This window comes from Pteropus medius, unplaced genomic scaffold (genome assembly GCF_902729225.1).
Source record: "Pteropus medius unplaced genomic scaffold, Ma_sr-lr_union100, whole genome shotgun sequence".
In the NCBI taxonomy this organism is placed as follows: domain Eukaryota; kingdom Metazoa; phylum Chordata; class Mammalia; order Chiroptera; family Pteropodidae; genus Pteropus; species Pteropus medius.
In genome coordinates this window covers 2,231,343-2,258,589 of record NW_024349227.1, presented here as the reverse complement: position 1 = coordinate 2,258,589, position 27,247 = coordinate 2,231,343, and the positions used below count along the sequence as shown (strand labels likewise).

At 47.4% G+C, this 27,247-nt stretch overlaps 1 protein-coding gene across 5 annotated transcripts in view; it reads right to left on the bottom strand.

Annotated features, from left to right (window-relative positions):
* Positions 1–3,142: 3,142 nt before the first annotated feature.
* The window catches only part of PIK3C2B (phosphatidylinositol-4-phosphate 3-kinase catalytic subunit type 2 beta), a 61,758-nt gene continuing 37,653 nt past the window's right edge, over positions 3,143–27,247 (bottom strand). For all 5 annotated transcript variants that reach the window (XM_039881812.1, XM_039881808.1, XM_039881809.1 and 2 more), the window contains exons 14-33: positions 27,011–27,122; positions 25,706–25,848; positions 24,004–24,192; positions 22,717–22,810; positions 22,482–22,576; positions 21,855–22,035; positions 20,957–21,064; positions 20,231–20,323; positions 19,312–19,441; positions 18,421–18,557; positions 14,767–14,936; positions 14,106–14,262; positions 13,646–13,755; positions 12,554–12,755; positions 12,002–12,126; positions 10,873–10,990; positions 8,522–8,603; positions 8,011–8,117; positions 5,737–5,865; positions 3,143–5,213 (exon numbers count right to left, since the gene is read on the bottom strand). In XM_039881812.1, the coding sequence (XP_039737746.1) occupies positions 5,025–5,213; positions 5,737–5,865; positions 8,011–8,117; positions 8,522–8,603; positions 10,873–10,990; positions 12,002–12,126; positions 12,554–12,755; positions 13,646–13,755; positions 14,106–14,262; positions 14,767–14,936; positions 18,421–18,557; positions 19,312–19,441; positions 20,231–20,323; positions 20,957–21,064; positions 21,855–22,035; positions 22,482–22,576; positions 22,717–22,810; positions 24,004–24,192; positions 25,706–25,848; positions 27,011–27,122 (2,671 nt within the window). In that variant the 3' untranslated portion in view covers positions 3,143–5,024. The remainder of the gene's footprint in view (positions 5,214–5,736; positions 5,866–8,010; positions 8,118–8,521; positions 8,604–10,872; positions 10,991–12,001; positions 12,127–12,553; positions 12,756–13,645; positions 13,756–14,105; positions 14,263–14,766; positions 14,937–18,420; positions 18,558–19,311; positions 19,442–20,230; positions 20,324–20,956; positions 21,065–21,854; positions 22,036–22,481; positions 22,577–22,716; positions 22,811–24,003; positions 24,193–25,705; positions 25,849–27,010; positions 27,123–27,247) is intronic.

The following is a 27,247-nucleotide window of genomic DNA, read 5'->3' as shown; positions in this document are numbered from 1 at the left end:
GTCTATTTAAGGAACTCTGGGCTCCCTTATCCCCTCTAGCCTGTAACATATAATTTTCTCTCAAGCTACTAGAGCACACACATTAACATAGGTTAACATCACCTATCTTAAAAATAAAAAACTCTCCCTAGACACATGCCCCTCCAAGGTTCTGCAACACTACAGCAAAATTTCTCGAGTTATCTATGCCCACATTCTCATCACCTATTCTCTCTTCAACCTATCCAATGTGGCTTTCATCCCCACCACTCATCCAAACAGCTCTTATCAAGGTCACCAAGAACATTTTGCCAAATCCAGTTCTATGACTGCTTTGGGTTGAATTGTACTCCCCTAAAAGATCATTGAAGTCCTAACTCCCTAATCACAATACCTGCAAATGTGACCTTATCTGGAAATGAGGTCTTTGCAAGGTAAGATGAGGTCATTAATCCGTATACAAAGGGGAACTATGGACATTAGACATGCATGCCCACACACAGGGAGGCCACCATACAAACATGAAGGCAGAAACTGGAATGATGCAGCTACAAGCCATGGAATGCCAGCAAACCACCAGAACCTAGGAAAGGGGCACAGAGCAGAATGTCATTCTCAGCTCTCAGAAGGAAACAACCCTACCAATGCCTTGATCTTGGACGTCTAGCCTCCAGAACTGAGAAAAAAAACTCCTGTTGTTTAAGTCACCCAGTCTGTGGTTCTGTGTTATGGCAGCACTAGGATATTGACAATACTTTTCTTTAGGCTCCCATGACACCATTCTCTTGGTGTCATAATTTCAGCGGCTCCTCCTCCTCCTCTAAATGTTGGCCTGCATCGGAGCTCAGTCCACCCATGTCTTTTTTTCTAACCCCTCTAATCTAGGTGATCTCATCCAGTTCCATGGCATTAAATGCCATCTAAGTGCCGATGACTTCCGTGTCTGAACTCCAGACTGAGCTCTCCTTTGGGCTTCAGATTCCATTCTCATACTTCTTCACTTGGATGTCCAGAGATCTCACACTTATCATGATCAAAACAAAACTCTTAATTAAGCTCCACTAAGCCCATCTTCCCCATCCCTGTAATGTGCCCTTCACCCAGTGCCAGGGCCCCAAACTTAGGAGTCAGCCTTGACTCCTCTTTCCCTCAATTCCACATCCAATCTGTTAGCAAAACCCGTGTCAGCTCTACCTTCAAAATAGATTCAGAATTTAACTACTTTTTGCCGTCCCCGCGAGAATGTCATTTCCCTCCTAGACCATGGCGATAGCTTCCCTTCTCTTCTGCTTCCTCTCGCATCACACAGCAGCCTGAATGATCTTTGACAGTGTAAATGCAATGCTGTGGTCCCTTTCTCAAAACCTTCTAATGGTGTCCCCATCCCACTAAGAATAAAATCCGGCGCTCTAACGGACCTTAAAACTCAGCTCAAATAGTTCAAATATCTCCTCACGAAGCTCACTCTACCTACCCTGCCCCTCCCTTTTTCCACCTTGTCCCTGAGACTCTGCACTGCAATTGTGTCCTTGTCTGCCTCCCTAGCTGGACTGAGTTTGTTGACGACAGGAGCCACACCTTTGTCATCTTATAGCCACAGTACCTGGTGCCTCGCCTGACCCAGAGAAGTGTTGCTTACTGAGCAGACACCTCATACAGGTCCCAGCCACCATTATCTCCCATTTAACCTTTCAAATTCAAGTTTATCTTTGTCCCCAAGTCCCTTCATTTTTGGCACATCTGAACTCGGAGAACCCCGCCTGCTGGGCTTATTTTTCCCCCCACCTCCACCCCCACAACACCATCCCTGTTCCCCAGCTCTCTCATTCCCACTCCCTCAGGGTGGTTCAGATTTCCACCCAATTTGGCCAAGAAATTTCCCTAACTAAGACTTGCCAGATTCACGTTCTAACTTTTAAAAGGTCCACTGGGAGTTGTCCAGCACTGCAGTGACACTTCAAAACCAGTTAGAAACACAGCAGGTGACACTTACTACTATTTACTGCTGAAAATCCCTTGGAAGCCCCGCAAAATTTCCCAACATGAAATATGACTCCCACTGGAGATTTTTGAAAACTTCTGGGCAAACAGCTTGAACAAAGGGCACATTGCCTTCATTTTCCATTTGGGAAGTTCAGCTCTGGGCTATGGCTCCACTCTCATGACTTAATAGGCATCTCGGAGGTTCAGTTTCCTCTCTCATAAATTGAGGTTGGTTAACTAGTACTTGGCGGTAAACTTCTTAAAGGCAGAGAGGATTGTCTTAATTTACCTTTCGACCCTCAGCCTGGTACCTGGTACAGGGCCCGCACACACTCAAGGACTGTCTGCTTTGTGAATGATGGCATGCTAGGTTAATGAGCACTGGTAAGCACAGCAAATGTCCGTTGACAGAATTAATGAGTCATATCTACTTTCCAGGGTAGTTGTAATGAAAAAATGACATATATTAAAACACTCTGAAAAGTAACAAATATTATATCAGCTTAAGGGATTGTATTAAACATGCCTAGGTTTGGCGTTAAAGAAACATATTCAAAATAAACCAGACAGAAAAAGTTGAAAACCACATGATATCACTTATATGTGGGATTTAAACCTAAAAGCAACAAATAAACAGGACAGACAGAGACTCATGGACATGGACTATAGACTAGTGGTTACCAGAGGGAGGGGTGAGGGGGTGGAGGTAGACGGGGTAAAGAGGGTCAAATATGTGGTGATAGAAAGAAATCTAACTATGGAAGGTGAACACACAGTGTGTGTGTGTGTGTGTGTGCGCGCGCGCCTTACTCTTAAAATGTACAGCTGAAACTTATTGGATTTCATTAACCAATGTCACCATTAAATGAATGAATGAATGAATGAATGAATAAATAAAAATGTGTTCAAATTACAGATCCAAGGCTTATCGGCTGTGTCCTTAGGCAAATAATTTAATTTCTCTGAGCTACAGTTTCTTCATTTGTAAAATGGAGATAATAATACTCACCTGTTGTATTAAGTTGCTGCGAGACTAGATTTAGCTGGCAAATATAAAACATCTAATGCAATACATCAGTGCATAGAAAAGTTATGATCTGTAAACAACTATTATTTTCCTCTTGTAAACCAGATGTTTTCATCTAAACATTTAAACATCAACCAATCTTGAAAATGACAGTTTTGTTTTTCTCAAATGTCGTTTATTAGAAAATACAATTCCAGAGAAAGTAGGAGATACAAGGACATCTGGGAATTGGATACAGTACACAGACCTCTTTAAATCTTTAAAGGGCATTGAGGGTCAAAATAAAATGAGCTACAGGCAGAAAGCCAGTAACGCATCTATGGTCCATTGATCTGGAGAAGTCCACCCCTGTTCCCTATTCCCCTAACCCCTCCCCACAGCAGCCAGCTTTATCCTTGGCATTTTTAATTTAAAAATTTGAACTTCCTTGCTGCCCTGTGGCCTCAATGAATGGAGCTTCTTTCTCCAGTTATGGAATGAGTCAGTAAAAGGAGGACTTTCTGATCCTTAGAGCTGGGGAGGGAGCTGAGGAGGGATAGTTCACAGAGTATCCCCCGTTAATTCTGTCCCCCAATCACAGGGCGCATCCAGCTGATTCTGGTTTAAAATGTTAATATCAGACTCCAAGTCTCTCCCTCTTTTTTCAAAGAAGACAACCCTTTGGAGTAAAGCACAAGAGTGATTTCAAATCCATGTGGTAGAGAATAAAGAATATTAAGAGATGAGACCCAACCTCTCCCTCCTACCTCAGCCCAGGGGAATCAATCACTACTCCAATCCAGCCTCCTCAATCCAAAGAAAACCACTAGGAAAAAAAAACAAGTTTTAACAGGACCCCATACCCCTTTCCTTTAGTTAGGGCATCCCTTTGGCTCCAGACTAAATAGGTTTATGGCCCCATAGAATGAGGGAAATTCTTATTTAAAATGTAACAGAAATGGAGTTTGAGAGAGAAGCAGCACAAGAGGAGTGGCAGGTGATGGGAAAAGCTTCCCAGGACCACCCAGTTGGCACGTGCAGCCTAGAGGCCCCTTCCCAGGGCCCAGATGCCCTCGGGTGAAAAGAAATTTAAGGGCCAAGGCAGCATTTCATCCCACCAGAGAAAAATGAAGGGAGACACCTATGGGGGAGCACCCCCAGCGTATTCACAGGGACCAGACGGCCCCCAGAAGGGCACAAGGATGGAGGGGTAGAAAGCAGTATTCAGGGCAAGTCCTAGCAAAGTAGAGGAAGATGAGAGGGAAAAGTCCCCCCAAAAGAGCAGGGGTCCCTGAATACAGGTGCTTTGCAGATCCCCATACAGAAGGCCCTTCCTTACACACATAGGTATCACGTCGCTCTCCTTTGGAGGCAAAATCAGAAAGGCCCGGCAGCACAGGCCTCAGTCCTGCACACGCAGCCCTCCCCATCCCTCCCCGATCTGACCTTGGGGAGGAGCGGGGCTCTAACTGAGGACCCACTGGGCCCCTTCCCAAATTAATTCCTATAGAAAGAAAAACAAAAACAAAAAACAAACAAACACAAACCTAGGGGAAAGTCCAATAAGAACCTTAATCATACGACAAGTCTGAATAGTCTTCCCTCTTTGCCTTCTAAGGCATATGTAAGTCCCTTCTCACAGGCTTCCTGTCCAGTTAGGACAACATTACTATTTCATTTTTTAAAAATAAAAATAAAGATATCCACCCGCCCTCCCCCAAAATGCTACTTCATACAACCCACCCCACACACCCCAAACCAGGCATTGCTCCCTTGACACAAGGTAAACTTAAAACTTTGCTGCAACCTCACAGCCTCCAAAGGGGCTGCTCATCACAACCAACCCAAATTCAGTCTGCAGAGGAGAGGATGACAGAGAGCCTCTTACTCGTCCTGCCTCCTATTATGGAGGCTCAAACCACCTGGACAGCAGGGAGGCCTGCCAAGGGCCCCACCCACCCTTTCACAAGGAAAGGACGAGTCGAGCAGGGAGAGTCCTCTCGCCCCTACCGGCTCCAACAACAGGTTGGGGTCCTCGGCCGCGGCTCTGCTGGGCTCATGAGGTCTCATGACTTCGAGATCCCAGTGCAAACCAGCCGGTCTTCTCCTGGGCCAGGTCTAGCTCCCGCAGACGGATGTGCACCTCCCCGAGGAGAATGTTCTCCCAGAATCCTTGCTCACTCAGCACACTCAGCTGCAGCTCCCGCTGCTGCAGGTCTCCCTTGGGGATCCCATCATACACCAGCTGCAAATGCAGAGATTAGGAAGAGGGAAGTAGTGAGAGAGAAAACTTGGAGAATCCAGAGGGAACATGGAAGAGGGAAATGCTTAAGTCTGTAGTGGCTTGGTCTGCTGAGGCTGAGACCACTGCATCTCCCCAACCAGAGTCCAAGGAAATAGAGAAGGCACACAGACCCCAAGGGAAGTGTTAAAGAATTCTGTTCTTTGCTCAGAGTTCTAGACATAATGAATCTACTGCTCATGAGCAGCAAAGAGTCAAGAGGCTCCTCCTCCCCATGGGACAGGGCCCAGGCCATGCCCCGGCTATGGAACCCCAATCCTGAGGGTTCGCAAACTTTCCATGTAAAGGGCCAGGTAGGAAGCATGGCTTTCCAGGCCATCTAGTCTAGTCTATGTCACAACTTCTCAATCCTGCCACTACAACATGAGGGGAGCTACACATGACACTTAAACAAATAGGTGTGGCCGCAATCCAATACAACTTTAGTTACAAACCCCTGCCCTACCCCAGGACCTTCCCCACACACCATCTCATTGTAGGTGGGGTTGCAGGTTTTCCGGGCCACTTTGGTTTTCTTCTTAGTGGTTTTCTGAGGGTCAGGAAGGAGGTAAATCTTCACATAGGGGTCAGGATCATTTCCATCCTGGAGCAGTTGCTACAAAGGGAATAAAAAACAAAACAAAAAAAGACGAAGATTCTTACATCTGTCTCTTCATCACCATTCCTGTGATCACACTCTGATCCAGACTCTCATCTCTCCCACACCTGGCTTTTTGAAATGCATAGTAATTTATTTGACTGCTTCCCAGATCACTCTATTCTGACAGAAATATCTACCATGATGTTAGATGTCCTAAAAAATCAATCAGATTGCCTATTACATACGGTTTATACTTTTTATACAAATGCTCAGGGAATGCCACACTTGGCCTGTTTTGAATGAACTATCATGTCTCCAGATATCCCTCTGCCTTGCCCAGTGTCTTTGTCTATTTTGTTTTTTGATCCAGGTAACCCCCTAAGAGATGGAGAAATGAGTTAGAGAGATTAAGTTGCTTGCTCAAGGTCAGCCAATTAGTGATCCACCCAGCCTAATCCTTTTAAATCTTAAATTAGATCTTTTGCCAGTGGACCTCAAGAAGATTCCCTTGATGTGAACCTCAAGAAGGAACTTATCTGCTGAGATGGACTCCTCATGGTCAACAGAGGCCAAAATTTTGATTAGTAAGAGCCTAATGGCCATTTGCTGACAGGGGCCGCTCACGTACTTTGTACACTGGAAAGAACCTCAGAATGAACTCTCAGCTTCCCGCACTATGCCCTGCTCATTTATGCAGGCTGAGTCAATTATTATAAAAGTTCTTGGTTTGTCTTTTTGACCAGTAGACTAAGACCTGCCCTACCTAGTCAGAACTGCTCCATAATGACCAATCAGAACTGAACAATTTGAAAATCTCATTTGCATAAAATTTGGAACTTGGGCAGAAACTTACTCTATAAGATAGCCTCCCTTTTGTCTCGGTGGAACACAATTTAGATTGCTACTTGAATCTGTCTCTCCCAGGAGGCAGCTCTTTTTGCTCAAATAAATGCTTTTAAAATCTTTATTACAGTCTAAAATTAATTTTGGTTTACATGCCTCTGCTCAAAAACCCTCCAATGGTTCCCATCTCACTCAGGGTAAAAGCTGGTCCTGACAGTGGGACCCAGGATCTAGTCTGTTGTGTTCTCGCCAACCTCATCATTCCCTACTCTCCCCTTCATTTCAAAGGCTTCAGCCACAAGGCACCTTGCAGTGCCCCATGCATCTCAAGCAGACTCCCCGGCTTTTGGACTTTACTTCCTCTGCCTGAAACAGATCGCCCTCACTTCCTTCCATCTTTGCTCAAATACCTCCTCATCAATGAGGGCTTGCCTGAGCACTCTATGCAAAACTGCCATCACCCACATTCCACCCCTGTACTTCTTCTCTGCTTTATTTCTCGCTAGAGCACCTGCCATATATTTGTCTATCTGCCTCTTCCTACAGGAATGTAAGCTCCCTGAGGGCAAGGATTTTGTTTTGTGTATCCTGTACCCAGAGCTAATGTAGCAGTGCCTGGCTCATAATGGGCACCTGATGAACATTTATTGAATGAATGAATGAGTGAATGAATGAATGACGTTCTAAGACTGCAACCCAGGTTTCTCTGATTCCAAAGCCCATGCTCGTTCTGCCACATACCAAAGCCCTAATGTACAAAAGTCCGCCACATTGCAGGTGTTCAATAAAAGTTCCTTTCCCTTTCCACTCACAATGTCCTTAGAACCATATCAAAACTTTTACTATGTACTGCCTTGATTATGCTGAAAGGATGTCACGTGGCTGCCTTACCTCTGTAACAAAGTAATAAGTCCCCTGGGCATCTCCCTTATTATAATCACCATAATAACCTAATATTAATACCAGGAACTATAGTAAATGCTCTACATGTATTATCTCATTTAATGCCCATAACAACTCTGTGAGGTTAATGATGATAACATTATCTTCATTTTAATGAGGCTCAGAGTAATCAGGCTACTTGCCAAAGAGCACAGGTTGTAAGAAGCTGTGTCTAGTATTGTGTCAAACCCTAGGCCTGGCATACTAGTAGACCCCCTGGTGGGTACTCAGGAACCTTGTGGTTACTCTCATGAGTAGACCCCCTGGTGGGTACTCAGGAACCTTGTGGTTACTCTCTGCGGGGCAGAGAAGGTCAGGCCAGTTAGAAAAGTAGCAGAAGATGAAGAACCAGATGAAGACTGTTCAGGCACTTACCAAGCCTCGAATATGCATCACCATGATGAAGAGCTTATTGTTTTTGTAGGAGATGGACAGCTTCACCTCCCCTCCCACTTTCCCGACAGGCCGGGCCCATGAGCCATCTGTAGGGACAAAGGAAACTAAGTAGGGTCATGAAGCCAGCCCTATACCCTTCTGGTATCAGGCAGATGTTTGTTTCATCTGACTTCCCCCTCTCCCAACAGCATCTCCATGTTGGGTTCCTGATACCCACTGAGGAATCTGCCCAAGGGCATCTGTGAACACAATTTAGGTGGGGATGGGATGGGTCTATGCAATCTGCGTAATCACCAACTGAATATTGAGTCCCTGGGGAACCTGTGCAAGGATCTATGGACCCCACAGCTTGAGTGGGAAACCAGATTCTCTAGCCACTAAGGAAAGACAAGTCAAGAAAAGAGAACTGGGAAGAGATGGGGGCAGCAGCAATTATCCTCGGGAATGGTTCAGAGGGGTTGACAGAAATGTCGCAGAGAAGGTACTGTACCTGAGGACTTGGGAGCTGGGCTGGTGCCCACAGCCTTCTCATCCCGGGGCAGGGGGTGGAAGAAAGTATACACCAAATCACACTGGAATTAGAATCAGAAAACAGGGTCGTTCTTCAATAAGGCAATGGCCCAATAAGAAAAGGAAAGGGACTGCTCCAGATTAAAAGACTTATGAAATATAACAACCAAATGTCTTTGGGTTATGGCTTAAACAAACCAACTGTAAAAAAAATTTGGGTGATGAGAAGGAAATTTTGAATATGGGCTATGTATTGGATGATATAATGACACTGTAGTTATGTAAGAATATGTCCTTACATTTTAGAGAGGCATAGTGGGTATCTAGGCGTAGAATGTCATATTTGTGATGTACTTTAAAATACTTCACACAAAAATAGATGAAGCAAATATGTCAAAAATATTTAGACAATGGATATATATAGGCACTGATATTGTTACTCTACTTTTTTGTATGTTTGAAAGTTTTCATAATGAAAAGTTTAAAAAGAAAAAAACAAATGAAACTGGTCACTTCAGGTCAAAAGCAGTCAGTTCTTTCTTACCACTCCTTCCCTTATGGACACACACACCCTCCTCATGGACAAAGGCCATGAATCCTACTCTGGAGAATGTTTCCTAAATAACTAGGGAAAACAGAAACAAAAACTAAAGTATGTGAAAATATTTATTCTAGTATTAATAGTGGGGGAACAAAAGAGCATAATCTAAATATCTTTTAAGAAGCAAATGGTTATGGAGATTATGGTATTGCAAGTCAATGTATTAATTTGGCACAGATATTTAAAGTCAATGCTTACTATAAATGCTGAGTGAAAAAAAAACAAGATATAGAATTACATTTAAGCTACGACTACTATAAACTGTAAGTCACATTTGCATATGGAGAAATAGGAAGGAAAGATGGAAATGGGGCTGGATGATTTATTAGAGTGATGGGACTCCTGATTCTTATATTTGTTTTTATACCCAATATAATATCAAATTGTAATATCATTTGTTTAAAAAAAAAAAACTAGGTGGTGATAAGAAAAATAAATAGCAGGTCCAAGGACAACACACTAAGACTCAATTGCATTTTCAGCCCCTCCCAGGAACGTGACCTTAAACCAATCAGTATGGAATTTCCTGATCAACACTAACTAGTTAGGCAACCTGCCAAGACCCCAGCAGCCCTTCCCAAGAAGGTACCTTTACCTGAAACAATCCATTCTTTTCCTTTTCTAATAACTTTATCCCACCCAGTTTCTGCCTAGAAAAATTTTCAATTCTGTACAACTCAAAGCACCTCTCTCTTTAGATGGGATGCTGCCAGATTCATGAATTTACTTGAATGCTTATTCATTAATAGTGGATCTGTAACCCAATCTACACAGGTAGCCTAGCAGGTAACATAGTAACCCTTATTTAGGGTTTATAATTTTGCCTCCATTAACTTGTAACCTCACTTAGATCATTCTAAAATTTATAAGGTTTGTGTAATGTTATCTTGTAATTTGCTGAGTTTCACAGAAAGACCAAGACTTAGTCAGAAGTTTACCCATACCTACGGCAACTCCTGACACTGAAGATTGCTAGAACTGTTTATTCAGGAACAAGCCCAGGATGTTTTGAAGGACCAGGGGGTGAATCAGCTAAAACCACTTGAGACCAGCTGGAGTGGCCAGAAGGACCCACCAGCGACCTCATGAACTTTCCTCATTATACTCTCATTATAATGCTAATATCTCCACCCAGGTGCAGAGATTTTTCGCCATTTTTGAACCTGCGATGTACATATACCCAGGTTTCCTGAGTGCACACGCAGCAGAACATCCCTGGCCTATACATGTAATGACGATGTCTATCATGATCTCCCCTAATAAAGATGAATGAGATGCTTTGTTTGAGAACACACTGCTCTAAGAACGATCCCTGGTGTGTCCTTGCTGGCTGGCTAGCAATAAAGTACCTTGTCAAAATCGTTTCGGAGTTGACTTTTGGCTGGCAACTACTGGGCACTTGGACCCAGTTCGGTCTGGTAGCAGATAAATACACTCAACCTGCTCAAAAAGCTCCTTTTCCTAAGAAACGCATTCCTTCCTCACGGTCTGGTCTCCCCAGGCCCACTGGGATCGCATCCAACACCTATGTTCGTGCCCAGCTGCATCCGTTTCATTGGGTTTCTGCTCATCCCAGAGGATGAGCACAACCCCTGTCCCCACCCCACCCTCCAGCAGTCAGATGCAGAAGAGGGCAGTGCCCTCCATGATTGCCAGCAAGATCCCCACCTTCTGCAGCATCCCACACACCGGTGCCTGGAACGGCCAGGACTAGGGCACAGCCCACCCACCTCGGCCACCTCCGGGGCGGAGTGGATCAAGTGCCAGATGTAGCGGTTTAACTCCTCCCGCCTTCGCTCGGCCCCCGCCTCTCCCCTGGGGCGGCCGATCACAAAGCGACTGGGGAAGCTAGGGTGGCAGGTGGGCAGTGGGGAAAAGATGAGAAAAGAAAGTTAAGAGGCAACAGGTTTTTGTCATTTTTCATTTGCATTTTCAGTCACCTGACCCATGTTTCTCACCAGCCTCCCTTCCCAGGGACCCTCCGCCCACCCGCTCCATTCCCCTCACGGCTCCCCCATCAGTGCCAAGGACCCCAGACAAGGAAACCAAACTGTTGGGGAGAGTCCTATGGGTCCCCAGAAGTGCCTCAGGGGCTTCTGAGCCCCCAGTTTTCCTTATTAAGGTAAAAATCATTTGAAAAATCATTTTTAAAAAATTTGTGATGAAATACACTTAACAAAATTTACTACCTTAACCATTTTTAATACAGTTCGGTGGCATTAAGTACATTCACGTTGTTGTGAAATCATCACTACTATCTCCAGAACCCTTTTCTTGCAAAACAAAGTCTACACATTAAACAATTCATCTCCCCCTCCCCCACCCCGGGAAACCACCATTCTACTTTTTGTCTGTATGACTTTTATGCTCTAAGTACTTAACAGAAGAGGAATATACAGTATACATCTTTTTGCGACTGGCTTATTTCACTTAGCATAATGTCCTCACGGTTCATCCATGTTGTAGCATGTAACAGGATATCCTTCCTTTTTAAGGCTGAATATTCCATTGTATGTATATGCTGCCTTTTGTTTACCTATTCGAAAAATACTTCTACTGTTTAAAAAATTAGAAACTTTGAAACATCTTCATATTTAGTAAATCCTCTGCCAGTTTGCTCTCCTTCTGGCAGGTGGGCCCCAGTTTATTTTCAAGGCCAGAGTAAAACCTCTTGAGAGCATCAGGAGAGCTTGGCCAGCAGGGGGAGCACTTGTTAACAAACTCATTACCAGGTGGAGAAAACCAAGCACCTGCTGTTGATCTTCAAAAGAACAGCTTCTCACTCCTGCGGTCCTGCGCAGCCCCCACCCATCCTCCCTCCCCAGTATCCCTCCAGCAGAGGGTAATGGGGGCAGCTACCTGGGCAAGAGGGAAGAAGGGAAGAGCAGCCGCAGCTTAGCGTGTAACTCCTGGAACTCCTCAAACGTCCGCTGAATGTAAGTGGCCTCATGAGCATTCTCTCGCATCACCTTTACCACATAAATCTGCAAAGGTTCAAGTCTTAGAGAACCCCGCCAAGCCCTCTGCACCCAGTGAAGTGGGTAGGTAGGGAAACTGAAGGGTATGGGGGAATGGGGGATGGGGGCGGAGATACGCTTTCCAGAAGGAAGAGGGCAAAAGTATCTCCAACAGAGATGCAGATGATATATATATGTACATTTGCAGGAATCTAAAAGCAAAGATTTCCTGCACACGTTTCACAAAACCCTGACTCAGAGGGCATAACCATCCCACTCGGCTCCCTGATTCCAGGCAGGCCACTTGGGCAAGGGAGAGGGAAATGGTCTGTGACTGCTCTGAGCATGGGATGCCAGCCCGCTCCAGTGCTCGCTGTGTGGGTGTGAAGAAACTGAACAGAGGAAGCTGGGAGCAGTGGGGAGCAAGAGAGGGTCCACTGGAGAAAACGCTTACGTAGCCCTTGTTGGGGTGGAAGACCTTCTCCTGGCGGCAGAGAAAGACATCACTGAGGCGGCCAGAGCGCTGGAGGGTATGTGTGCGAGGGGCGAAGGAAAGGGTCAGCCGGTCATCTGAGCCCGTGAACTTCATCTGAGCCAGGTTATGAATGAAAAAATTAAGCTTTGTGGCTACACTGCCCAGGCTGGACTCGATCAACCTGTTGGTGCAAGAGGATGGGAAGAGAAGGATGTCACCACGGACACAAGTCCCCACTGCCTGAACAGAGCTACCTCAAGGAATACCCCTTGACACCTGAGACTAACACTTAGCTCAGATCAAATCATTTTCCCTGTGTGATATCCCCAGAGCGCATGACCGGCACCCAGTTCCCTACATGCAATTTATTCATGTGAAGCCGGGAGTCTCATCTCTCCTTGCTGCCCATCTAAGCCAAAGACAGTTAAGCTGAGGTACGAAGGAATTAGGGATTCTACCTATGGTCACCATGTAAATATCTGCATATTGTTGTCGAACTGAATTTCAAGGTTCAGTATCATGGAACCTCACCAAGCACTGTTCGACCTAGAAATTTCAGTTCAAAAGGAAAGGTTCTGTGATAGACCAACAGAAAAAATTTAGTGTGCTAAGCTCCAAAAAGAGTACATAATAAAATGGAGATATCAGCTGCAGATATTACTACACAGATACCTCCCTGCTTTCATACACAGTGTGCCTAAAATCGTCGTCAAATATGGGGAAGTGGAACTATGGAAGGAAGGTTCTGATCCAGAGCTAAAAACTACTACGAATCCGTATTTGCCCCATAAACAAAGTCTTTGACCAAGACCTGGTGAGAATGCGAGTAAGAACAGACTGCAACACCTCTGTAAACAAAGACTGACACCAAAGCACAGATGTGAAACTGAATCTGACAGAGGTGAAGTGATTTACCTAAGTCAGAGGCAAAGCAGGACAGCAGACCCACACTGTGAACTCTCGGCTCTGCGACCTGAGCTAAGCCCTTCCCGTTTCCCTAGTCCCGCTCCTCCCAAGCAGGCAGCCTGGAAATTACTCAGTGTGGGCAGCACAGTGTGTGTAGCATGTTACCTAGTAAAGTAGGTAGTGGCATTGGCTTCTGTGTCCTGAGGCCTCAGGGCATCATACACATACTTGAGGTCCTCCAGGTCTGAGAGCTCAGGGATCCCACAGGACAACATCTAGGAAGAGAGCAAAGGCAGAGAGAGGGAGCCTGTAACAACCAGGAATTCTTGCTTCTTCCCCACCACAAGGCAAGCTTTCCTACAAATAGGCTCCCTAACCCTTCTAGACAGTGATAGATAGATGCTGTGGGCAGTGGCTAGAGGGCCACAGGAGTGGTGGGGCTAAAGCAGGAAGTCGGACACCTGCACGGACACCACTGTGCCTGTAATCTAGGTAATCTAGGCCCTGGCTTTATCTAGAGCTCAGAGAGGTAGGGCTTCAGGAATCCTTTGAAGCAAGACAGGGGAGTCTGACAGATGGTGCCAGATGAAAAGACGGAGGGTTCAGAAAGGGGCGAACTCCTCACCAAGCCCAGAAGGTTGAGGAAGAGGTGGGTGTGCTTGCGAATGAGGTTGTAGGCTTGGCAGCAGAGGTCAACAAAATCATGGAAGCGGCTGGAAGGCTTGTCACCCCCGTTGATGACATACGCCATGTCCGAGGTGAAGACAAAGGGGGCACGGTCCCTGGGCCAAGGGGAACATACAGGAAGAAGGTCAACGTGGAGGAGGAAGCCCACTCTGAGGATCATCAGGGGATGATTCCCCTCACCCCTCATCACCTGTGCAAACCTGGATAGATAGGGCTCTCTAACTTTTTTCTTTTTCTTTTCCTATCTTAATCCTAAAAGGTCCCCCAGAGACATCCTTCATCGATTCCTTAACTATGAGCTAGCAGGATTTTTTCCTGGATATGCAATTGTATTCCCTTTGCTGTAGTGTGGGCTCATTTCCCTTTGCTCAGTCCTCAGCAGGGAGAGAACAGTCGGTTCCCGCCACGTTCTGTGAGAACCTGCAAATACTTAACCTCTTAAGCAGTTTTCTCTTCTCCAAAGCTGCTTACTGAGGGACCATGCTCTGAAGTGCAGTGCCCTCCATCACAGGCTTGTGTCCTAGCTCTTAATCATTTCTGCTGACCCCTGTGCCCTATACACACATCCTGGCTTCAGGGGACCACTTATGACCACTTACCGCTTGATGTTGCCAAACATCTGGGCATGGCCCAGGAAGCGGCCAAAATCTATGTGGAACATGTGGCCAGTCGTCTTCAGCATGATGTTGTCATTGTGTCGGTCACAGATGCCCAAGACATAAGTGGCCACGCAGCAGCCGGCACAGGAATAAATGAAGTTCTCCACAGCCTGGGAAGAGGGAAGGCAGATGCAGGGAGAGGACATAAAGCTGTCTTGGAAGGACTCCAGGGGCCACAGCCAGACTGAATTCTGCCAGCTCTGGCCTCTGTCTGCTGAGTCTCAACAGCACTTCACATCTGCTTGTTCAGCCTTCATCACACACTAACGTATACATTGATGCACACAGAAACGTCTCCCATATCTTATGGAGTATGAGATGATGGAAGGCTTCTACATATATCTCCACCACTTTATCTGAAATTTGTCTTCTGTACCTTTCTTTCTCCCGGGGAGCATGGCTGGAAAGACAATGAATGCATCCAGAGCCTAGACCCGACCAGCCCAGGCTGCAGAGACCATGATAGACAGGAAGACTGACAGGCACGACTTTCCGTCAAAGATGGTTGTGACCATCTTAACTCCAGCACACACCGAGGCAGCCCACTGAAGTGTCCCTTCCTGGCCCTGCTCCGAATTCTTCTGACCGTCTCCCTGCCCCAAACACAACTCCCATCTCCAATGTTCTCAGTAAGAGCTAAATGTTAATCTCATTAAACTCACTTCACTCCAAAGAACTGAGGCAGCTTAACACTTCTAGGAATATTTTGCACTTGAAAATCAAACCTCTCTAGTTGGTAAAATGTGTTAGAGATATTTCTGCGCTTAAAGCAGGAGGGGAGAGGGGAAGAGGTTGGATCTGCCTTATTTTATCTGGTCAGTGCCTGTCCCCTTATCTGTCTTTCTTGAAAGTAAAAATATATGCAATTAGCAAATGGACGCCCTTTGCCCTCTAAATCGTCTTTGTGAGGTTTATAGAATCCCTAAGAACTCAAGAAAGACTCATCCGCAGGGGGCAATAATTGTCACAGCCAACCAGAAGTGTACAAAGTTGGGAATGGAGGAAAGCTTCCCAGACAGAATGTGAGCCCTCCCTGCCTCCCTCTGCAACTGCCCACCATCTCTCACGGGCTTTCCCTGAGTCCCACGCCTTTCCCAGACGTTCCCAGCTCACACCGATTCCTCCCCCACTGAGCCCCACAGCCCCGCTGCCTCCACCACTTCCTCACGGCTTACTCTTTTCACTCCCCCAGGGTCTCGGGATCTCGTCTCCCAGCAGCTTCCTTTCTGTTCAAGGTCTGTTTCAAAACTAGCTACACACGGCAACCTTCCATGTACTACTCAAATTAAAACAGATGAGTAATCCATAGGAAACTAAGAATAGAAAATGTGTAAAGAAATCACAGAACGTACTATCTGGAAGAAAGACTATTTCTATGGAAGGGAAATATATGAATGACAGGAAACCACTGAATAAGGAGTACAATGCATCAACTCCATCTTGACCCTCAACTCCATCAATTTGCCTGCCTGTCACAGATATTCTTCCTCCCTGAAATGCATCCTATTTTGACTCATAAAATAGGTGTATGCCCATAGCCAAATGACTAAAGTCCCATCACCCAAGTTATACAGGGTGTTAGCTGCTTACTGGCAGCAAGTCTCACTGAACAAGGGGAGCTCTCTTAGTTTTAGGGGTTTCACTTGGAGGATGTGGGGAACTCTCTTTGCTGAATAAGTGGCCAGGAGCCAAATATCTCTAGTTCTTTCTTACTGGAAGTCATTATAAGACACTACCAGCATTACTCTAGCAGAAAGGCTAGCGAAGCTGAGAAGCTAGCTTTGAAAGGCTTGACATTAAACATTAAAATGCAGAGTTAGTTTTCTGTTTGTGTATTCTTGTTGTACATATTTATTATGACTCTTTCTTACATTGGCAGGGAGTAATCATAATTCTAGCACTAAGCATAGTGCCTCTACATGGTGGCTGATTAATACTTGAAAAACACGTTAGTAGAAATTATACAGAGTGGGTGGGAGGGAGGAAAGAATCCATATTATTCCTCTCCAAGGGTAGAGGACTTTGAAGTTTGCAATGCAGAGGGGGTGGGTTTTGAGTGATGGAGAAGGAATTACTATCATCTAAAGGTATCAAGGAAATGCAAGTAACCTCCTAAGCTAGAGCATAGTTATCATGAGATGGGGAGGTGCAGGGGAGGTGACTACAGGGGTAGGAAGGGCTGGATTACAGAAAGTTTTACGTGCAGTGCTATGGGTGCTGGACTTATCTTTAGGACATAGGGAGCCTTTGAAGAACTTAGAGCAAAGGAGTAACACAAGCAGGTTTGCACTTCATAAAAGAAACCCTCTGAAATCAAACAGTGAATGGTAATGGATGGACATGCTAGTGGTTCAAGAGCTGACAGCAAAGAGCTGAAAGAAATGGAAAGAAGAAGGCAGATTTGAGAGCTACCTGGGAAGAAGAATCGGCAGGGCTTGGTATAGCAGAGGTGAGGCAGAGGAAGCTCTGGCCTGAGTGAGAATCCCATTTACTCAGAGGAAACACACAAAAAGCAGGTTTCTAGAGGAGGAGAGACAGAAAGCTAGGTCTTGCCTATACTGAGTTTGAGGTTTTCATGAAACACAAGTAAGATATTCAGCAAACAGGTGGCTACAGAGTGCACACCTCGAAGGAGGGAAGAAGGAAGGGCTTGGGAAGACATCAGCATATAAGTGGTAGTTAGAGAAAGAAGAGGTGATGAGCTGGCACAAGAATGCAGAGGGTATAGCACGTCGGAAAGGAAACCCCGAGGACCGTCAACATTTAAGGCCATGTAAGATCATCCAGTTTGATGTTCACTAAACATTCTGATTATAATTTGTCCATGTAGGTTTCCCCCCAGGGATAAAATACATTGATCAATATAAATTAGTATTTGGATCCCCTTGGTAGTTAACTTATAGAAACTAGCATTCTGTCTTACAGTCTCTTATGAGTTTGATTATTGTGACTTGTTCCCTCCCCTAAACTTAATTAACCCAGAGACTGGAGCCGTGAAACTGTAGGGCAGCGATGAACCACAGCAGGCCACCGAAGCCGTTCTACCTAGTAAAGCTCCACCTGAGGAACAGGTCAGCTTTCTTTTCTTTCATCGCCATCTCCTGTCTAACCTTAATCCTGGCTTCCGGTTATGGCCTTGCCACAAAAAAAGCTCCATAACTAGGAACAACGGAGCGAAATCTTAATTCACATATATGAAAAGAGGGGTTGGATTAAAATGATCTCTAAAGTCTCTTCTAACTATTCTTGTTCTGCAAATTCCTGAACCCCCAGAGAGGGCCCAGGAGAACTGAACAGGTTTCCCGGTTAGGAGAGAGACAGGCAGGTTCTCAAGAGTTGGCCCATTTTCTCCAAAACTCAATATGCCAAGGGAACTCTGAAGTTTTCCCGGTTGGATACCAGGGGATTTTCTGTCAGCTTACCGGCCATTTGATCCACCCCTCGAATCTGGAGACACAGTCAACCAGGAAAGAGTATTTCTACCCAACACAGCTGAGCTGTCTTCTCTGAGCATGTGCAGCCTCGCGGTAACAAAGCAATGTGCGGGAGTGGGGCACACCCCGCCCCAGCCTCCACCGCCACCCCCAGTCCTACCTTCTCATACTCATCCTCCCCAGGGTTGTGTTTCTGCAGCCAGTCCGCCAGGGGGCGGTCCTTGAAGGAGCCGGTCACCCCGTGCTCCACTTGGATCTTGCGCAGGGTCTCCGCATTGGGGATCATCTCCACCATCCCTGTGAGGGAGGTACTGGGTCACTCTCTAGAGAAGGAGCTGCCGGGACAGGACTACAAGTGCTTTCCCGGATGCTACTCTGTAAATTAAACTCTAGGGCATCTCGGCAAAGTCTGATAGTAAGAGCAGCGGGTAATGGTAGGAAAGACGCCATTCCCCAGGTCTCGCATTCCACTTTGTGACTCTGGTCTCTCCTATTCATGGCTGCCGCTTCTTTTCTGTTTTTAACTTTTAGTCTGAGAATTTTCAAATACATAGAAGAATAAAGAAATGAATCGTGAAGTCACGCAAAACCACTGCCCAGGTTAAAAAATTATCAACACTTTGCTTATCTTGTTTCGTCTATTCACTCACCCAATACTGCTTTTCCCTACTTGGTGGAGTATTTTAAAGCAAATCCATAATCACATCTAAAAAGATAACAATCATCCTTTAATCTCATCTAATCTAATCTCATCTAAACGAGTTCATATTTATCTTTTTCCCAATTGTCTCAAAAAATATCTTTTTTCAGCTGGTTCGGTTGAATCAAGATCCAGAGTCCATGCAGCATATTTGGCTGTTCTATTTTATTTTATGTCTCTTTCCCCTGCCTTCTTTCTCTGTGACACTTCACAGCTTCTGATGAAACCGCCCTGCCCTTTCCGTGTTTCTGGAGCACACAGTTAGTGTGAAAAATGGGTGAAAGGACAATCAGCAAAGGATGCCCCTGCCCCACCCCACTCTAGTTCACAGCCCATCTCACTGCCACTGACCTCTCCCCCTGCCAGTAGAGAAGCAGCGGAAAATCACCATGCGCATGTCCAGCCCCTCCTGGACCCAGATCTTGCTCATGATGCGAATCATCTGCAGGGTGAGCATGTCCTGGCGAAGGTCATCCCCACACTGGAGAGAAGAGAGTGACCAGAACCATCTCCACCGCCTCCCCGGACCCCCAGATCTCCCCGGAGGACCTGAACTACAGTGACAGGGAGGGACTGCCCAGTTCTCCACCTCTGCCCTGCCCACTCAGCTCACACCAGGTCAAACCACCAGAGGTGGGCCAGGAGGTGTTCCTGCTCTTCCCCAACTCCACATCCTCATTGGAATTGAAGTCAGGTTCCCCTTTTTCCTGCAGCCCTCCTGACCATCAAGTCTTTTTAAAACTTGAATGCTTATACCTTGGATTCAGAATTTACACACTGCACACACATATATATGTATAAAATCAAATCCTGTATATGCATTTTATCTCCCCCACTAAATTACATGCCCTGAGACTATTATTCACTTCTCAGAAGCATGGATGTATCAGTTACAGGACCTTATGGTTCAACTAGTCCAACTGCACCAGATATATTAATTTCCCCTTCAACATCACTGCCACATAGTCATTCGGCTTCTGCTTGAATACCCCCAGGGACAAACAGATCACTACCTCATCCATTCCATTGTAGGGGTAGCTCTACCTCCTAGAAAGCGCTTCCGTGTATTGAGCTGTCGGCTGACTCCCTCCATGTCCCAACCAGGCAGGGCCTGTCTATTTCTTTTTGCCCGATGATCTTTCATATATTAAAGTGGCAGCATGGAAGCGTGAGAAGAAAACTGGTCTGGGGCTCTTCTGTTACCCTTGGGCTCCTTCCTCTCCTTCTTCCTACCACCTCTGTCCTACCAGGCTTGAAGAAGTGTCCTCACCTTAAAAATGACTCGGATGTTCTCACCCAGTGGATCCACATTCTGGAAGGAGAGCTTGAGGGGAACTGCATTGGAGTTGAAATAGGAACAGTCCTGCCACAGTAGAGAGTGTAGTGACAAGGGTCAGGATGGTCCATGCACAGGAAAGAAAATGGCCGGTCTACCAGCTGCTGGCAGTCTACCTGCTCATAATTTCTTCTAGATTTCTCAGGAGCCCTATTCCTTTCTTCCGTCCCTACTGTCATCATCCTGTTCAGTTTGTTACGACCTCAGCTCCAGCACCGATCTCTCCCCCTTCAGTTCATTCTGCATACAACTTACTAGTTGTGTGACTTCTGGTGAGTCACGTGTCCCACCTGTACCTCAGTTTACTCTCGTGAAATGGGGCTCCCAACAGCAGTGACTTCATAAGAGTCGTGATGATGAACTGCAATAACTAGCACGAGGCACTCGGAGTGGTTCCAGGCGCAGACGGCGCTCTTAAATAACAGACAACAGCTTCCCCAGCCTGGCTTCAACCCAACCGCATCACGAGACACTCATCCAGCCCCCGACCCAGCTCCTCTACTCTGCACAGCTGTTGGGCCAAAGCCCCTACATGTTAGGGTTGAGGAGAGGCCCCAAACGTATCTTTCTTCCTCATATATCTCAGTAACCAGGTCAGCAAGGACCTCGCCTCCATCGAGCCCTCCCTGCTCCAAGTGCCCAACCCCAATGGTCACTCACCCTGGGCACAATGCCCTTGACCAGCAGACTGGGGCTAAGCGGCAGACGGCAGGAGCCATTGAGGACAAAGAACTGTCTCACCTCCTCCAAGCCTGTGCGAAGGATCCCCTAAGAGGGACAGGAGGAGGGACAGGAGGAGGAGTGAGGCGACGGGACCATAAGCCCAACTCAGAACCAGGTCTCTCCCTAGGGTGGGTGCCCAGTAGGAACTAGTATGTAAACAATCCCACCGCCGACCCCAGAAGTGCAGACAACCTCCAGGAGACTGTGAAAAAGGAAGACCCCTCCTCCCATAGCCCCGCCTGGGACAGTGCACAGGCAGCAAGCCCAAACGTCTCGGGGGGCCAGGTGATGAGAGAACAGCTTAAAGGAGGCCCCAGTGAACTGTGGGCAGACGGCATGTCAAGGGAGAGAGGCTGCTCGGGCTCTTGCCAAGAAAAGCCAACCTGGACTTTATAATCCCCCAATCATTAAATGTTAGCAGCCAGCCACATTGCTGGCCTAGTGCAGTGCCTCTGTGCAAACAGATAAAGGTGCCCGCCCTGGGTGGCAACAGGCCTGAGCCATGGCACACAGAACAGTAAAGTCTGGCTGGATTTCAGCCCTCATTCGCCCCCTTTGGCTGGGTGCTCTTGTGCAGTGAACAACTTACACAACTCTGCTCAGCCTTTAAGGCAAAAGGTTAAATAAAAATTTTAATACTTTTCAGGCCAAACAAAACATATCCATGGTCTGTATCCAGCTTGCAGCCTATTGGTTAGAGAGAGTCACCTCCTTCCAGCCCCTAAATTAGAGGCTGGTCAAGTGCCATCCTGCTGGTCAAAATGCCTAAGAAGTTAATGACTGGCTGTAGAAGCCTCGGACCAGAAATGGGTAGAGGCAGCCTGTCCCCACTCACCTGCCGAGCAGACGGAGCAGCCTCCCGAACCTGCTGGGCCAGTTTGGCCAGGGTGTTGACAAGCCAGCACTGGCGGTTAAACTCCTCTCTCAGCCCCTTGCCACAGCAGCACAACAAGGCTGCCAGCAGATACTGGTAGCGGATGCTGAACTGGGAGTCCTTGAGGCCGTCCTTCAGTAACCTGGCAAGGCAAAGGGAGTAGGGAGTCAGCAAGGTCAAGGGGCCACAGGCAAGGGTGTGGGGGGCAGGGTCAGACCCAGCTCCAGCCCTGGGAAACCCACCTCAGATCTGGGAGGAGAAATAGACTTTGTGTGCCAGCTTATACAGAGGTATTCACCCATATTCCAGAACGTGCCCACTCTGCCTTTAAGGAGAGCTCAAAGCCCCTTGGCATCCATTTCTGCTTTCTTTGTGCCACGTGTGGATGTGGGGAGGGCCAAGGAAGAGCCTCGCTGTGCTACATAAAGGTGGACTAAGGCCCCCTGAGCATAAGAGGCTGGCCCGAGCTGCATGGTAGGTCAGTAGCATACTAGAATCCAGACAGCTCAGCTCGCCACCCTGCATGCCTAGGAGTCAAACAGTCACAAGGACAAGGGTCTCCCCCCACTTCTCTGCACACAGTTTTACCAGAAAAAGTAGTGAGTCACTCTCAAGTCAGAGACTGCTCGTTTCAGGAGGAAGCGCACCAAGGGGCTGTCCAGGTAGCACTCGTACTTCAGGGCCTGTTTAAGAGAGAGGGAAGGGAAGGCAGTATTGACTGCCTGTAATCTATACCTACCAGTATCCCTGCCCTTCAGAGTATAGACCGACATGGGGGCTTGCAGGTGGGATCATTGCAACTCCAGCAGGCCAACCCACCCACCTGCACAAGCTGGGGCAGGTAGTCAAGCAGCTCGGCGTCTGACAGCGAGCCGATCCACTGGACGGCCATACGTCGCACCTCCTGGTCCGGGAAGCTGCAAAACAGAGCCCAATGCCCTGTTCGCCCAGCTGCAGGCCTGGCGGCACCATAGTGAGCCAGCACTCTCACACCTGGGCTTCGGAGGCATGCATGGAGAAAAGGCAATATCCTCCAGACGCTGCCAAAGCCTCTAGAAGAATCCTTAGCACCTTCTCTGGATAGCAACCTCAAGAATGGCCCTGCCTCCTGGTCAGAACTGGCCTCAGGCCATGGAAGAATAGGAAGGTGGTCATGTTCATTCCTTGCACAATTTATGGAAAATGGGACAAAGTCCTCAATCCCACTCCCAAAGATCTCTTCCTTCACTCTTACTATACCAGAAAGTCCCATCATCAAAGAGCCTTCATGAGGGTTAAAGCATTATTGTGTCTTGGTACCATCCTTTAATGCAAATTTTGCTGGGCAAATCACAGAGTCATGGCATTTTGTATAAGCCCGTACGCCTTGGCACAATTAGTTTAGGAGAGCAAAACCACTGTCTCCAAAAGTCCTGAAGGTAAGACACATGGATCGAGTACATTTTAATTCCTGAGAAGGTGAGAAGGAAGCCGAGAATACTGGGTACTGTCTGGAAAAAGCAGCCCAGGGGCCTGAGACTGGAGCCTTGTGTCCCCAGAGAACCCTTCCTCCCCAGAAGGAAGAGAGAAGAGAGAACTATTATAGATTAAGGTTTGCGTTACACAGGTGTGTGCACTTTTCAGAACTCTTCAAAACTCAGCAATTGTGCAAGTAAGGATGAGGTATTTCCTTATATGTAAATTTTGCCTCAGAACAAAAAACAAACAAACATTGAGCTCTAGTCAATGATATTCATGCCAATGTATTTCGGAGAGAGTTAAGGTGTCTACGATTTACATCAAAATGCATAAAAACATAAGATGGACTGATGGGTGAAGAGATGGATGTACACACAATATAAAGCAAATAGAGCAAATGTTAATAGTAAGAATCCAGGTGGTGAGTAGATGGACGTTCACTGTAAAATTTTCAATTTTGTTGTATGTTTGAGAAACATTGGGGGGAAAGCGAGACAAAGAAAAAGCAGAAAAAATAGAAGCGGAAAAGCCTGAATTTCCAGGCCTACTTTGCCACTTTCCCCAGGGCTGGCTCAGGTCACACTGATGGGCAGCACCAAGCCCTGGCTTCTGGAAACACGCTTAGTCAGGAAAGGTGGGTGTTACAACTCACGTGGCATGCAGGAGCCCCAGGGCATCCTGGTGGTTCATGGGGGTCCACTGCTTCAGGAGAGCATAGATGTCGGGCAGGCAAGCCCACTCCCAGCTGGGGGCGCTGGCAAGCACCAGGGGGAGCGAGCTCACCTCTGAGTGGCAATAATATCGCTTCTCCCACAGGCGCTTCTTGTCAGCATCCGTGAGCCTAGGTGGTAGGGGAAAGTGAGAGAGAACAGTCAGTCAGAGGGTAGGGTACTTACTCCCCAAGAGAATGCTATGTTCTACAACTCAGTGGTTCCCCAACTTTGCTGCACATTACCTGGGGAGCTTTGTAAAATCCTCATGCCCAGGCCACACCCCATACCAATTAAGTCAGAATGTCTGGGGAAACAACATCGGTATTTTTTTAAAGATGCCTAGGTGATTGCAATGTGTTAAGGGAACCAGGGCCCAAATCTCATTTCGATGCTGACTCTGGGACATCTCAGACTGAGGCAGGGCCAAGAGCACCAAATTTGCTCCCCTTCCTGAGGATGCCCTAAGGGCGCTAATTCCAAGGAGAGCCACCAGAGGGCAGTAGTTCCCACATGGCAGGGTCTGGGCAGCCGAGAGGCCTCCTGGGGCTTCCTGGGGCCAGATGGAGGTTTTACAGGACCTATAGATAATTAGGCCTTGTCTGAGATCAGGTGTCTAATGGGAGAAGGAAGCTGAGGGGCTAATGAAGCCAAGGATCAGCAGAGGAGTGGGGGCAGGGGAGGCCTGCAGTCACTCAGCTATTCTGGCTGTGCTGGGTGGGACTTGAGAGAGATGAGACCTGTCTCTCTTGGTTCTCCCTGCCCACATGCACAGGGTCCTACAGGAGCCAGAAAGGTACAGAGAGAGAGCAGGCAGCAGAGTATCCCAGAGGCCACCAGCTCCTCCAGCTCCTGGTTCCTCACCCGCTTCTCCAATCCTGGTAAGAGCAGCAGCCCAGAGGATGAGATCAGCTCCGATTCCCTCGCCCCTAAGAACTGCCATCTTGCCTTGACACCTGATCCTTTTTGTAAAGTGACAGGGCCAGAGAAACGCAAAGGCTCTGTGTGGGTGTGGAAGGCGTAGGAGGTAGGGGTAGGGTGGTGTAGTCAGCAACCAGCTGCCCCAATGGACAGCTTATCTGGGGTGTGGGCAAAGCTCTGGTCCCCTTGACAAGCTGAGTCCGGGCCAAGTTCCGAGCGTGGGGACGGGCATTCCCAGATGTAACTTCCTTTTCTTTTTTTTTAATTATTTCAATATTTATGCCTACAGCACCTAGACTTCCTAGGTAGTCTTCCATCCAAGTGCTAACCAGGCCTGACCCTGCTTAGCTTCCGGGATCAGACATCAGGCTTGTGCAGGGTGGCATGGCCATAGACTATGGACCGCGGCTCCAGTGGGGTGTGAACCAAGGCCTTCTGTGTGTAAAGCAGACATGCTAACCGCTACCCTATGGAACCACATCCCAGATGTAACTTCCTGACCCTGATGGCTACACTTTGCCCACTGTCAGCTCATGAGAAAAGGCCTGGGGGCAGAGCCTTCTCTCCACAATTTCTTGCCCAGGTGGCAATGCCTACCCCATCCCACCTCTACTCCCAAAGCAGGAGGACAAGGACCTAAAGATGGGGGGTGAGAGAGGTCACACAGGATGTGGTAGACTTAGTGGCACCTGAGCCACACATGGGGGATGGCATGGGCCTCACCAGTACAGGGACTCCTTCTGCATGATGTTTTTAAGCAAACGTTGGTCTTCTTCCCGGAGGCTGCCAAACTCATAGCAGGGGCTGAACTTGTCTCCAAGGGGGCTGGTGAACTTGATGTCGAAGGCTGAGGTGGGGAAGTCAATCTGGGGGATGGCGTCAGAGAAGCAAGGAGGGAGAACAGGCAGGTGAGGGGGAGTTGCCACCTACTATGGTCTCCAGCTTCTCTCACGCCAGGGTTCCTGTCTGTCTCCCGCCCTCCCTCCCTCCCTTCTTCACTCTCAGGTTGTCTATAAAATAATCCTGTTAAACGTGGTGCCCTCTAAAGTCCTTTCCGGCAGTAACTTCCAGCAAAATAAGAGAAGGAAATGAAGAGAAATAAAAATGGGCAAGTACAGAAGAGGTTGGTCTGAAATGCATCTAGGTGAGGGGGCTGGCCCCAGGCCAGAACTCTGAACAGAAGTGTCACCAGGCTGAGCCACTAGAAGCCTCCAAGCTAGGGTTGGTGAGCCTTCAATGTGGTCCTAGAGGGCACTGCTGCCAGATAGCAGGAGTTGGTGAGGACCCTGCCGATGCTACAGCCTGCGATTCTGGGTCCCCTGCTCTATGCTTCCAGATGTTCATCTTCCTAAAAAGGATATTGGAGCTGAGTGAGCCAGTTCTCAAAAGGAGTTCTGCACTCCCTCATTCAACAAATGTTTACTAAACCCCAATATGTGCCCAATAATATGGGCATATAGAAGTAAATAAAATGACAAAGACACCTGCCTCTTAGAGCTTTCATTCTATCTCATTCTATATCTACTTTGATATTCCATGTTCCATACCAAAGCATCTGCTGACCACAGGAGCGGGAGGCAGAAACCGGTAACCAGACCTTGGCCCTGACCAGCTCCTCCCCTTCTCCCCACAAGTGCATCCACCTGCTAGAGCACTGAGTGACCGGCCACGGGGAGGGTTTCCAGCAGTGAATAGCTCAGATTTTATCAGACTTAGTAATATGAGGGTTCGATACAAGGGACTCGAATGGAGTTGAGCCATGAGTGGGGAGAGTCTCAGACCCTGCTTTCGGTTTCCTTGAAATCAAAGTTAACCTCCAGAAGAGGGGGCATAGATTCCACAGAACTCACCCTCTCACTCCAAGTCTAACCACATTCACCCAGTTGCTTCAGTCACATCGTTATCTCAGACCCAAAGTTCCAGCAGTTTCTCCTCTATCCCAGCCCAACTTCTGGGAAAAACTTGGAGCTGACTCCGGTGTGGTCCTGATGAGCAGGTGGGAGGCAGGGACTGAGGCTGGGCTCTCACCTGTAGGATGACACTGTCCGGCTGGTGGAAATTAGGTGAACTCCAGCGGGCACTGGAGTTTTCCTGTGTTGCTGGCCATAAGCCCAGAAGCTTTCGGCCACGGGTCAGGATGCTAAGGAAGATAGAAGGTGGGGTGAGCCAACAAACCCAGTGGCTGAGGACATGGTTTTCCTCCTGCTCCCCCGTGCACAAATCTGCCTTTTCTCCTTGAAGCCATCAAGCATATCCTCTCTCTCT